Below are 13,859 nucleotides of genomic sequence, written 5' to 3'. Positions count from 1 at the left end.
GTGAGCTCCAGAACAGCAAGAGCTACATAGTGAGAACTTATATAAAACGAACAACAACAAACATTTCCATTTCAAAGTCAGAGAAAACGATTCTGAGTACTGGAAAGATCACCCTCCAGCGATATTGAAATTTGAGGAGGCAGGTTAAGTAAGCTTGACCGGCCAGGGTCAGGAAAGAAAAGAAGGTACTGGCCACCTTGGGAAGGTAGGAGACACACTCTGTCCTCACAGGTTCCAGAGGGAATCTGGCAAGTTCTTTTTCAACACCTCCTTCAAAGGCAAGAAGGAAAGTGAAGGGCTGTGAGCCAAGGCCAAACCCTTTAAACCTCCACGGTGCCTCCAGATTGAACTGCTGTGAGTGATGACGGCATGTCACACAGCACAACACAGGTTGTTTTGGGCTGTAATTGGAGAGAGCACTGCCTAGAGAAGAAAATCCTCAAAAAAAAGCCATTAACAGTAAGGAAATCAAGGCAAGAACTTTGCCATAATCATGTGAGATACAAGACTTAGGTAAAATTAGAGGCAGTTCTATAATACGACAAGAGGAGTCAATATCATCTCAGATGGGACTGTTAGGGTGATGTCTGGCTCCATTAAAAACCTCAGGGGGGCTGGCAAGACAGCTCAGCACCTGTTCAGACCCTGTTTCCATTACCAGGCCCCACATGGTAGAAGGAGAGAACTGATCCCCAAAAGGTGGCCTCTGACTTCTATATGGGCACTATGGCATCCCCCAACCACCCCACACAAATAGTAAAAATGTAATTAAAAAAAATAAACATGTCAGGGATGACCATGATGACCCGGGCGGGCCCCTGTCATCCCACCACTCGGGATGTGGGGACCGGAAGTTCAGAGTTCTATTCAGACTGGGCTACACCAGGAGAGGCTGTTCCCCAAACACACAAGCGCATGCTCACACGCGCGCGCGCACACACACACAAAACAACAACAACAACAAAACCAGAAGTGCCGTGTCTAGAGATTCACATTCACCTGTAACAAGTTAAAAAAAGGAACACAGACAAAAAGAAGCAGGTGACACAAATCAGGAAAACTGAGGGTCTAGAATGGCAGGAAATGAGCAATCTTTCTATCTGTCTGTCTGTCTGTCTGTCTGTCTTTTGCTTGTTTTGGTGTTTGTTTGTTTGTTTGTTTGTTTGTTTGTTTTCAGAAACAATCTCTCTATGCTATCCTGGATCTCACTCTGTAGACTAGGCTGGCCTTGAACTCACAGAGATCCACCTGCCTCTGCCTCCTGAGTGCTGGGACTAAAGGCATGCACCACCATGCCCTGCAAATTTTATATGTTAATGTTTAGCCAAAAGAAGAGTCTGGAAGAGCTCTGGGTGGGCTTCAAACACAGGACTACTCACTGCATGTGATTGCTTTAAACGAGGGATTAAATTTGATTGTTATGGACCCAGGGAGCAAACTGGGGGCCAAGTTTTGGCTACAAACAGGACTTGATGGTCTGAATTGTCCAAAGCGGGAAAGGGTTCCAGGTGGAGTAGTGAGCAGCAGCCAGCGCCCTGCTCCAGCACAGCAGCGGGAAGAGGAAGGATAAGAGGGCTCCCTATTTCAGCCAGAGCAGCCACATCTGTCGAATTCACCTCTGGGTCGAATTCACCTCTGGGTCGACTTGACTGTGGAGAATCAGCTCAAAGGCCTAAGAAAACAAGCAAGGAAATGAGAGACCTGCCCGGCAAGGGTGGCCGCTGACTCACCGGGTGAGCTCACAGACAGGAATACCTAAGGACCTACAGGTACAAAGCAGGGACATCCCACTTCCTTCCCACTTGGTTCTCTCTTGGATCTCACTGTTTTATCAGCAATCGTAAGAAAAAAGCGCTTTAGATTTAGATTTCAAGAAATTCAAATAGGCTCATAAACTGTTAGACATAGTGTCACCACAGGACCCAGAAATTCCATCCTTCCTTATCTGCCCCCCAAAATAAGGACATATGTCCACACAGAAGTATGCATGTTGGTATCCATAACAGAAAAAAAAAATTAGTCTTAATGAAGCCTATCATTGTGTATAAGTAATCTATGACAAATAAAAATGTCTTTGGGAGGCTGGAGAGATGGCTTAGCAGTTAAGAGCATGTACTTGCAGAGGGCCTATGTCTGAACCCCAGCATTCATATCAGATAGCTCAGAAACTTCTGCAAAAATCCAGTGGCAAGGGACCTGACACCTCTGGCTTCCCGAGGCACGTGTGACAGCCTCACACAGAAACACAAATATGCATAACTAAAACCCATCTTTCTAAAACTGTATTTTTTTAATATCCAGAATCTGTAGAGACAGGAAGTAAATTAATGGTGGCCAGGGGCCAGGGCAGTGGGTTACTCTGGGTACTTTTGGTGTGATGAAAATATTTGTTTCCCAGCACCACAAAAATGAACAAATAAAAATAAAATAAGGGTTGGTAGATGGCTCAGTGGGTAAAAGTGCTTGTCCCCAACACAGATGACCTGAGTTTCATCCCTGGAGCCCACACAGTGGAAGGAGAGAACCTACTTCCTCAAGTTGTACTCTGGCCTGCACACACGCATGCGCACGCGCACACACACACACACACACACACACACACACACACACACTAAAAAAAAAATGTGATGAAAATTAAAAATAAATAAAACAGAATAAAAGTTTTTTAAAAAGATAACTATGGTCCACTTTTCAAAATACTGTTTTCCTAAGAGCATTAAAAAGTTGTGGGACTAGGGAGGTGACTCGGTGGGTAACCCATGTAAACGTGAGGACCTGAGTTTGAATCCCCCATGCCTATCATAAAGTCAGGAAAGACAGACACACATCTGTAACCCCAGAGCCCCCGGGGGAGGGCGAGATTGCTAGCCAGCCAGTGTGACCTAAACAGCAAGCCCAAGATTCAGTAAGAAAGACCCTGTCTCCAAAGTGAGGTAGAGGATGATAGAGACACCAGATACCGGCCTCTGCCCTTCACACACCTGCACCCATACACACACACACACACACACACACACACACACACACACACACGTCTAGCTCACTTTACAAACTCTAAATATTTAGAAGGAAAAAAATGTACAAAATTTCAACTTAAGTGAGAGTGAGGTCCTAAACGATGTGTGTGGACAGCATTTTCAGGAGCCTGGAGGCTTCGGAACTTCCCACACAGCAGCCCTTAGAAAGCCAGTCAGGGGGGGGATCAAGAGTAAGGTTGAGAGGGGAGATTAGACATCTCACTGCTGAGGGGACTTTCTCTCCTTGATGCGTCATCTTCCGCCTGTGTCTTGTCACGTGACCATCCAGGCGGTAAGTGTGTGTTGCCTCTTCGGAGGCTGACACAGTACAGCTAGAGGACATCTGAGTCCCTGTCATTTCAAAAAGCACGAGGCGAGCTGGACATATGAACATGTGTGAGTTCACATATGATCCTGCTGGGGTCTGGCCATTGAAATGTAAATCTCTGCTTTAAAAGGCCAGAGGACTCTCTTCCCAGTGCTGCTAATGAAATACTCAAATGTTTCATTTAGTTCTTCTTGAGATGGCTTCTCGGTGACCCGCTGCTTCAACTGAATCATCGTAGTAATTAACTGAATGGCATTCATTTATATTTTCAGTTAATGGAAACTTACTGAATAATTTCACATCAACACATACATCTGTTGCCTAAGACATCCCTGGATAAAGGCCATTTCTGTCCTCCAAAATCTCTTTGGTTTTAAACTTTTGTCATTAAGGTAACAAAAAGAGAGAGAGAGAGAGAGAGAGAGAGAGAGAGAGAGAGAGAGAGAGAGAGAGAGAGAGAAAGAAAAAGAAAAATTAATTACCACAGAACTAACTCTTCAAGGGAGGCAAATTCAACAGTTGTCTGTGCTGTTTGAAAGTGCCATTATTGTTTAATTTTAAAGCTATTTTTCTTCAGGTTGTCACCTCTCCAGCATGCAAGAGCTGGTTTTCACCTTCCAAAATCTTCATTAACTAGCCAAATATCATACCAATGTCTCTAAGCTGGCAGTTAACAGAAGGCAAGTGACCAAAACACTCATAAATGAACCAACTTCATGACAGAACTACTCAAGGATCTGGGCGCCCCACCCCAAAGAACTGCCCCAATAAAATCCCAGTCCCCATTTTCATCGTCAGAGTCCAGCCATCAATCATATGCCCACAGGTGGGGCCTGTAAAGGCTCTGTGCCTGGGTGTCGATTCTTCTTTTCAGCCTCAAGCTTTTCACAGCCGACATAAGAACTCTACTAGAACCATCTAAAGGTTGCACCTACCTTGGACAGCAAAAGTAGCTGTTCAGACATGATTGATTATCAGCCAATTAAGGAAACTATTCAAAGTGCTAATTGAAGAAGCTATTCGACCTACCCGGGAGCAAAAACATTCCCATGAGTCTATACTATAAAGTACCCCAGTGGCCAGCCGAATACCAAATGCAGTCTATCTGCCCCACGTGAAAATTATAAGCTGAAAAAAAAAAAAAACTAAGTCTATACAGTCATTTTTCAAAAAGGACAAATTCCACCAGACAAAGAAAATCAGCATATTGAATGAACCAACACATTCGCTCCTCTTCACCACTCAGAGACAGCTATGGTTTGCAAACAGGTGTTACTAACAAGAAATGCCTCCCTAGATGACAATTACAACTGCAATGTAAAATTTCTACAGTTGTTCAAGTCTAGAATTCAAAGTTTATCCTGATCACGCTTGAGCAAATTCTTTAAAATCCTTATTTCCCCCTTTAACAAACTTTTGATAAAGCAATAGCTCCCAACATGCAAATAAAAAGATGTGTGGTAAACTTTTGTGCATGAATTATCACACATCATGTTCTGATAAAATATGCAGAGCGCAGTGAAAAATCTTTCCCAACCCCGCAAGAGAGACTACAAAATCTTTACAGCATTTATGATTCTATGTATTTTTAAGATGCCATATTGGTAGCGATGTATGTTTTCTTTTGGTAAAAACTGCCACACACATACTCACAAGCAAAAAAAAAAAATCTATGATCCCATAAACAAAATAAATAAAATAAATAAGGTCTAACACTGTTAAGCCAGGTCCACCCCGGCTCTAGATCACATTAAACCGTGATGATTCCATCCAAGTGGCCCCAAAAGGATTCTGGAGGTCCATCTGCAGCCAGCCCTGCGTGCATCCTAAAAGGGTTTTGTTCCAGCAGTGATTTGTTTGCTGAGTTCTGCATCCAGCACTGTCCAAACAGATGTGAGTTTGGAAGCGAAAGAGCAACACGTTCCCCGAATACCGAGGTCGCCCGGGCCTCCCGGCTCCCGGGCTCCCGCGCGCGCTTTCCGCCACTGCATCCGCTGGGGCTCCGGGAGCCACGGATCCGCCCGCACCGGGAGCCCCGGGGGCAGGCACCGGGGAGCCCGGGAGCCCGCAGCCGGGGAGAGGCGCGGCCCCGCAGCCCTAGCACAATGCGCCGGCGGGAACCGGGGCTACTTGGCGCGGCCTCGCCCGCGGCCCGGCCTGGCCCTCGCCGCTCGGTCCCCGTGCCCTCGTCCGCCCGCCCGCGCTCACCGTTGCAGAACTGCAGCAGCGAGGACGTGTCGTACAGGCTGCTATAGCTGGAGAAGCCGTCCTCCATGCTGAGGCCGGGCCGCGCCCGCTCCGGCCGCGCTCACCCACACACTGCGCCCTGCCGAGCCGCCGCGGCGCTGGCGCTGGGGCCGGCCCTGCTGTGGCTGCCGCCGGTCACCATGGCAACCCGGGCCCGCCGCCGCCGAGAACGAGCACCCGGCGCCCGCGCTGCCCGCGAGGGGGCGGCCTCGGTGGCGTGGCCGGGAGGAGACGTGGCGGGCGGGGCGCAGAGCTGGGCGCGCCTGGGTCCCGCCTGGGTCCCCGCCCTGGTCCCCTCCCTGGTCCTTGCCCCAGGATCCTCAGCCAGAAGGCTCCAAGGAGGCGCAGGGACAAAAGACAAGAAGGCGAGAAAGCGAGGGACGCTTGCAGCCCATCCCGGGACCCCGGGGACCCTCTTGCCCACCCTCTGTTCCCCACGCGCTGTCCCTGCGCCCCTGGCAGCTGCCGCACCAAACATGGACAAGCATGGTGGTGTTTGCCACTGCAGAGCGCCTCCCTCTGGGCCATGTCCTGCAAGGGGCGTCCCTGTCTGCATGTTCTCGTGGCTTGTAACTCCATGAGAATCCTTGTGCCCCAGGAGACCAACGATGCAGAAAGAGGCCACCCGGTCCTCCTTCTCCAGTGACCACAGCCCGTGTGATGCTGTCACTTTACAGACTAACTTGTGACAGATCCAGAGATTTGGGCTCACCGTTATAACGGAAGAGACCAGAATGTCATCAAAAGAGATTTGTAAGAAAAACACAGATCCAAGAGTCAGTAACATACCCAGCCTATACATAGGTTAGTGGTCTGAACTTGATTACCCACGGCCAGAAATAAAGATGCTGACAAGTGACAAGTGAGGACGAAGCAGAGAAAGGAAGGCTTGACCCAAGGGTGGGCTCTGTCCCCTGGAGGCAAAATTCTGAAGTTTTAGGTATTAACTCCCACTCCTAATAGTCACCTAATAATAAAGGAATACAAAGTTATCGGGCAACTTTCCAGACCTCCCTGGGGCTCTGAAGTCTATCTTTCTGGAAGTCCCCCCACATACACACTTCGTTAGATGGCAAGCCTGGGGATGAGATCTGTCACTCTGGTACCCAAAGATGTAGGCAGAAGAGAGATGGCCGTGCCTGTCCCCTGTCCTAGCTAAGGAGACGTAGAAAATAAGGTTATTTCGTGGAAAGGTGGAGACAGAAGGGCTCCAGATGCTGCTGATTGAACTATACCAGGTGGGTGAAGGACAGTGGTGTGGACAACAGTCCAAAAAAGAAGAGCGGGGCCTGCTGTCAGCCCAGGGGGGTTGGCCTGACGTGAACCAGGGGCTCACACTGCAGGTGTGAGGAATGAAATTGAGTTAAAAGAAGGGGTCCAGACCAGAAGCCTGGAGGGGAAGAGTAAGCCAGACTCTGGAGATGGAGGGACGAAAGGAAGTCTCCGGGCAGATATGTGCATCGGTGGGTTGGAGGGCTGAGGTTGAGTGTGACCCGGACAGCCAGAGTCAGGATCTGTTGTAAAACAGCCCAGTGTGTTTTCAGTGCTCCGGAAATGAGGACCCCGAGGTCAGAGGGAGGAAGGATGGAGGATGGACTTTAGGGAAAGGACTGTAGGACACACAGGGCCGGAAGGATGAAGAAGGTCACTTGAGGACAGCCAGACTCCATCGGGACTCCGTGGCAGCTGCAGGGACAGAACTGGAGGACGTTGGCAAAGAGATCGCCCATGAACCTTCTAAAGTAGAAAATCGGAGAGGTACTGGGGGCAGAGCTGTGGCCAGGCAGAGAGAAGGGAATGCTGAAAGAGCAGCCAGGAAACAGGCAGCTGAGAGGAGGAAGTGGCCTCAGGAAGCTGCCAGCACAGAGCTTCCAGGAGGTGGGCACTGTCCTCGGTTCTCTGTAGAGCACATCGAGGAGCACCAGGCCGGAGGAAAACCCATGTGCACACGGTGGCGGAGGGCTGAAGGTGACCAGCATTGTGGAGAGGCAATGTAGGGTGCAAGGTGGATTCCTGGACACCACAGGTAGACTGTGGTGACATGCGCATCCCAAACTTTGGCGGGAAGAGAAATGAGACCACAGGTGTTGGCAAATAGGTTGTCCAGTCAAGAGTCTTCATCGCCCTGTCCAACCCGGGTGAGTCCTCTGCATCTGTAAGAGGCAGGTACTACAGGGAAGGCGTTTCAGAGGGGTGAGATGCAATACCAGTGTATCCTCGCTCTGAGCTCTCCTCCCCATTTCCCATGCTCCCCTCTCAGGATTTATGCTTTCTCCGCTCTGCTCTGCAGTAATGCTTGAGGACATATTGGATACCTGGGGCCGGGAAGACGGCTCAGTGGATAAAGCACTCGTCACACAAGTTGAGGACCTGAGCTGGAATGCCCAGAGGGCAGGTAAAACTAGCCGTGGGAGCTCCCACTGGTAATCCCAGCATTCCTACAGTGAGATGGGAGACAGACCCAGGGGATATGTGGGCGTTCATGGGCCAGCTAGCCTGGCATGTGCAGTGGCCAACAACAACAACAAAACTATCTTAAACAGGGTGGAAACAGGGACTGACACCAGAGGCTGTCCTAGCTCTACACCACAGCACAGCAAGTGCATGCCTGAACACACACTAAAGTGCACACATCATACACTCTCACACACAGCAAGTGCATGCCTGAACACACACTAAAGTGCACACATCATACACTCTCACACACAGCAAGTGCATGCCTGAACACACACTAAAGTGCACACATCATACACTCTCACACATAGCAAGTGCATGCCTGAACACACACTAAAGTGCACACATCATACACTCACACACACAGAAAGAAAACACACCGAGGAGGTGCGGTGTTTTAAGAATGGAAAGAAAATGATAACCACAGGCAAATTATTAAAGATAATTCTTCTTAGCCATGCTTATGTTCCTGGTTTGGGGTGCTTTGTGGCTATTTGGTTGGCACAACCAATGTCTAAGGATGGAAAAAAAAAAAAAACAAAACCCTGAGGTGGGAAAGGAGAAACACGCCCAGTTCAGCTGCAAAACAGCGCAGATTTTCTTACAGGATATTATTTCCACTGGAGTGAAATTACAAATGAGAGTCCATTCAGAACTCAGGCTACTTGCTTTTGAGGCAGTAAAGAGCATCATTACACTCTTAACCTTGAGGATTAAACAGCCATGGTTTTCCCACAATCTTAAAATCTGGGTTAAAAAAAAAAGCAAAATTTAGAATAATTAGAAGGGTATGCATTTTAAGTCAATTAAGTATAATCTAGACAGCATTTTTAAAAGATCTAAAGTGTGCAAGAAAAATCTCTAAAGGCTTAATTGATAATGTGTGATTTTTTTGTGCCCAAACATTTTAACAGACTATTATTCCACGTCACTTTGAGATAATTTGTGACCTGAGCCCAGAAAATGTTGTCATCATAATTAATGAGGTAGACTCTCTAGGACAATGTAACCACAGTGCTCAGTGGGATTAATAACAGCATTTGTGCAATGTGTGAAAAAAAGAAACAGAGAGAAAGGAAAAAATGGGTGTTTTGTGGCCTTTATTCATAGAGAAACAATAAGAAAAAAATCACCCAGAAATGTGAGGCTTTGCATACCTATTGTTTCATTCAGCATTCTCCAAAACCATCTGCCCAGTGCCAGGCACCACACTTAGGGCTGGGAATGAATGAAACAGAGAACATAGTGCTGTCCAAAGCACCTATGGCCACAACACCAAGTTACCTGGTCACAATCAGCACCGAGAGAAGGGGTGGGGGGAGTCAGAGACAGAGAGACAGAGACAGAGACAGAGAGACAGAGAGAGAGGTTTCACTTCTGAGAATATATTTAAAAGAATTAAAAGCAGGGATGCGGTGAGATGTTTGCACGTCCACATGCATGCCAGCATTAGGTGCAACAGCCAGAAGGTGGGGATAACCGAAGTATGCATTGGTGATGGACAGGATAAACACAATGTGGGGTATCCATGGCATGGAATATGATTTCAACTTTAAAGGGAGAAGAATTCTGACACCTGCTACGCAGAGATTATGCTGCATGACTAAGCCAGCCCCAAAGGATAAATACTGTAGCATTCTACTTATATGACCTCCCTAGAGTGGGTGGAGGCAAAATGATTGACGGGCACTGGGAGGTCAGAGTTAGGGAGCTGCTGCTTACTGGGGTTACAGTTTCAGTTTGGAATGATGAAAATGTTCTAGAGGCCTGGAGACAAAGTGTGGCAGTTCGGAGTGCAAGCAGGATTGAAGTTCAGATCCCAGCAACGAGTTACAAGCCAGGCATGGCCCCATGCATGCCTGAAAGCCCAGCAGTGAGGGAGACAGGAACAAGAGGATTGCCCGGCCAAGGTGGTTGCCAGTCTAATTGGAAAAAAAAACCTGTGAGCTCCAGGCTCACAGAGAGATCCTGCCTCAAGGGAACAAGGACCAGCAATAGCCAATTCCCTCCTCTGGCCTCCATGCAGTCACATAAGCCCATTCATACCCACGCATGTAAATGTGTGCAAACACACACACACACACACACACACAGAGAGAGAGAGAGAGAGAGAGAGAGAGAGAGAGAGAGAGAGAGAGAGAGAGAGAGAGAGAGATCATAAACCATCCCTCCTCTATATAAATAAAGGAAGGGAGGGAGGAAGGGAGGAAGAAGGAGAGGGAGGGAGGGAAGGAGGGAGGAAGGAAGGAAGGCTGAGATATTTGGACATAATGACAGAACACAGCATCTACCTTCCAAGGGGAGCTTCTCCCACAGTCCTCAGAGGAAGAACGCTGCCCACACCTTGCCCTTGGCCTTCTAATCTCTAGAATCACAAGACAATAGAGTTGGTAAAATTATCTGGTGTGTGGCATTTCATTACAGGAGTTCTATCAAGCAAATACAGTCATCAGAGAATCTCAGAACCACGGACTGGTTAGTCTGCAGACTCCAGCTTCCACTCCTGATATTACAATCTAAACTATAAATCAGGAATGGTGGGGCACAGCTACAATCCCAACACTTAGGGGGCCTGAGACAGGACAAGCACATATTTGAAGCCAGTTTGGGCCACATAGTGAGATCCTGTCTCAAAAATGGTATATGATGTACAGGGGATACATATGTTATAGCCACACATGATAAATGTTCTATAAAGTGAGAAGCAGAGAGATTCGTTCATCAATGAGGAGCATTAAGTTATGGCTTCCTGCCTGCCTGCCAATGTAACTGTCTGTTCTACAGCATCCCTGACATAGACACTCAGCCCCTCTCAAAGACAGAGTCCCAGTGATTAAGTATATTACTTTACATTTTACCCTAGGTGCCCTTGCCAAAACATCCTTCATCGACCCTTTCGGTCTAGTTTATTCAGTCTGCCTGCCTCATGCCTGAAGCATCTATCTGTTCAGAAATATCACAGTAATACCCCATGTAAGGATCTTCCTGATGGCTCCATTACTTCTGGGCTAACTGAACCAACGAGAGTTAACCCGTGCCGTCTCGTTCTGTTGCCTATCATGACATGCAGACATCTTGGCATAGACTTTACGTTCCTGCCTCAAAGGCCAATGGCGGCCTCTAACACACCCTGCCAGGCCATGCTAGCTGCAAACTCCCGTTCGCAGCTTTCAGTCGTGCCGTCCACTTGAGTACTTTGGAGCTTGCCAGCAAGCTCTCCCTGTCCTGAGTTCCCATCTCCGCCCCATCAGCAAGGCCTTGGTGGGGATCTGAATGCACCTTCAAGCCTGTCCCCTACCATCACTATGTATCCCTGATGACAGTGGCCCTCGGCTTGTGGGAACCAAGCGCATGTCCATCTCTCCTGGAGGATATCCTTCTAAGGCTTCACCAGGACACAACGCTGAAGAAAACAGACCATCTGTAAAAACTGATGAAACACAGTTTCCCATCACACACATTAGAATTTCAAATGCCAGAAGAGAGGCTGCATCTCTCCAGGATAATGCTCTCCATTTGCATGCCTAGACATATAGCATGGCCCATGGTTTCTAGACTCCTTATCTGCATAGAGGCCCATCCCCAGCACATGATAACCTCATAGGACCTTAACAGGGTGGCCCTGCCCATAGAACCCAGAATACTATGATCTCAATGCCGTGAATGAGATTCACGTTGATATTATTATTATTATTATTATTACTATTATTATTATTATTATTTGAGTAGCCAGGGTATGGATGTTGGCTCAGAGTAAACCATGGTCAATCATAATCCTATCAGTCTTGGAAGTGAACTGACGTCAGATTTTCTCCATCTTGTGCTGAGCTAATTGGTTTTGTTTTTATCTACAGACAGGATTTATCTTTATTCCCGCTAAAATGTCATTTTATTGGTTTCCATCCATCATTTTAGCCAACCCAAATCTCCTCAACTCTCAAATCTGGCGTCTAACCCACCAGCTCTGTGACAGCAGCGAACACGGAGAGAGAAATCTCCAGCGTCTCCTTCATCCTTGTCAGCCATAAGCACATTAGCAGAGCAGGTGGGGGAGGGGAGAGTGCGGGGCAGAGCGCTGGAGAGGCCTCCCAGGCGCCTCCGCCGATCTGCTTATCAATACTCCGATAGGTTTGTCCAAGGACAGATGAAGCCACCCCAACCGTCTCCTCAGCCAGCCTAGTCGCCTCCATACCATTCATGGGATGTCAAGAAAGGTCTCTCTGGCCTTGTCTAGTCTGGTAAGACCATGAATGGGTGGGTTTGGCTCTTAGCAACAGCCTTTCCTGCCAAGCATTTCCACACTAGCTCTTCAAAGACTTGTTGAAAGCTTTTCTCAGAACCGATATTAATATGAAATGTATCGTTTGTATTTTCCAGAATCCCACTTTTCCTCCTTTTTTGGAAAATGATGACCTTTTCTCCCCTGCCAGTTTTCTGTAATTCCGTCTGGCAGAATTACAGATGGTTTGTCAAAACCCAGAAACTGCTTGTGGTAAGCGAGTGACTCGCCACGGCTCTCTCCTCGCACAGGCTCTTATGAGGGCCATTTCTTCGGCCTTTTCACTTTAGGATTTTCATCCTTAGTAGAGAAAAAAGAAACCCAGAGAGCAATATGCAGGCCAGCCTTCCTGGTCCTTAATGGCTCCTGTCCCAAGTTCAAGTGTCCTGGGTCTTTATTGCCCCCACAGCTCATCTCTTGAAGGTGACTTCTGCATTCCTACGGCTCTCAGGGTCAGAGTATGTGCGGCACCAACCAAGGCACTGGGTCCTTTCTACAGCCATCTGACCTCACAGCCCTATTATAAAAGTGCTGACCTGTCATAGTCTAAGGATAACGTTGTCCGCTGTCTATTTATCCGAAGAATTTCTTAACGATTTGCATCCATCAAATGAACTTCTGAAGTATCTGAAGTCAAGTGGAAAATTAAAAACAATTTGCAGCTGGCTTTCTTTTTTTCATATTTATTTTTATTTTCAAGGATGTGTATGTGTGTCTGTCTGCATGTGGACTTGTACACATGAGTACAGATGCTCACACAAGGAAAAAGAGGGTGTTGGGTACCCTGAAGCTGGAGTTACAGGTGGATGTGGGTGCTGGGAAAGGAACTTGGGTCCTCTGCAAGAGCAATGTGTACTTTTAACTGCTGAGCCATCTCTCCAGGCTTGGAGTCGGTCTTTCTTTCTTTCTTTCTTTCTTTCTTTCTTTCTTTCTTTCTTTCTTTCTTTCTTTCTTTCTTTCTTTCTTTTTTTTTTTTAATGTCTGTTGCATTGAGAAACCCCGGGGCTGTAAACATCTAAATGTCCCAAATACAATAAGGCAGGCGTCACAGGACACTGCATGAATTTCAGTTTACAGCGTCTCAACAGGACAATTTCATCTTGAGGACATTCATTTGTCTGCTCCATCATGTTGCCTGTATGCTCCAGAGCAGCTCTTGGCAGGCTGCAGGCTGACCACTGAGACGATCAGCTAATATTAGAGCCACGCTCATCACAGTGGGCCTGGGACAGCCAGGGTCCTGCCTATGTCCTGGCAAATGCCCAGCTGTCTCCCTTTGACTTGCTAACGTATCCTAGTGGGGAATAATACATTATATGGTCACTCTAGCTGATGTGGGAAGGCTTAGAATCCACTCGTGTTGTGCACTGGAAGACATTACTGATATTCATATGTGCATATTTAAAATGCCATCTGAAGCTGCCTCTAAGCAGCAGAGTTTCAAAAATACTGTGAAGTTACTAGAAATCTGGAATTTTATCAAGAAAGCAAAGAAAAAGACCCACTTATGGATTAGCTTGGGACTTCCCGCCAA

At 47.5% G+C, this 13,859-nt stretch overlaps 1 protein-coding gene across 5 annotated transcripts in view; it reads right to left on the bottom strand.

Annotated features, from left to right (window-relative positions):
• Eml1 (EMAP like 1) overlaps positions 1-13,859 on the bottom strand; it is a 161,152-nt gene that overhangs the window by 107,876 nt on the left and 39,417 nt on the right. For 2 of the 5 annotated variants that reach the window (XM_076551348.1, XM_076551349.1), the window contains exon 1: positions 5,554-5,729. The exons of the other annotated variants lie outside the window; for them this stretch is intronic. In XM_076551348.1, coding sequence (XP_076407463.1) covers positions 5,554-5,620 — 67 coding nt within the window. In that variant the 5' untranslated portion in view covers positions 5,621-5,729. Of the gene's footprint in view, positions 1-5,553; positions 5,730-13,859 lie in introns of those variants that run through there. 5 annotated transcript variants of the gene reach the window in all.

This window comes from Peromyscus maniculatus, chromosome 14 (genome assembly GCF_049852395.1).
Source record: "Peromyscus maniculatus bairdii isolate BWxNUB_F1_BW_parent chromosome 14, HU_Pman_BW_mat_3.1, whole genome shotgun sequence".
Lineage (NCBI taxonomy): Eukaryota > Metazoa > Chordata > Mammalia > Rodentia > Cricetidae > Peromyscus > Peromyscus maniculatus.
Note: the sequence above shows the minus strand (reverse complement) of the source record. Positions and strands in the feature narration are given on the sequence as shown.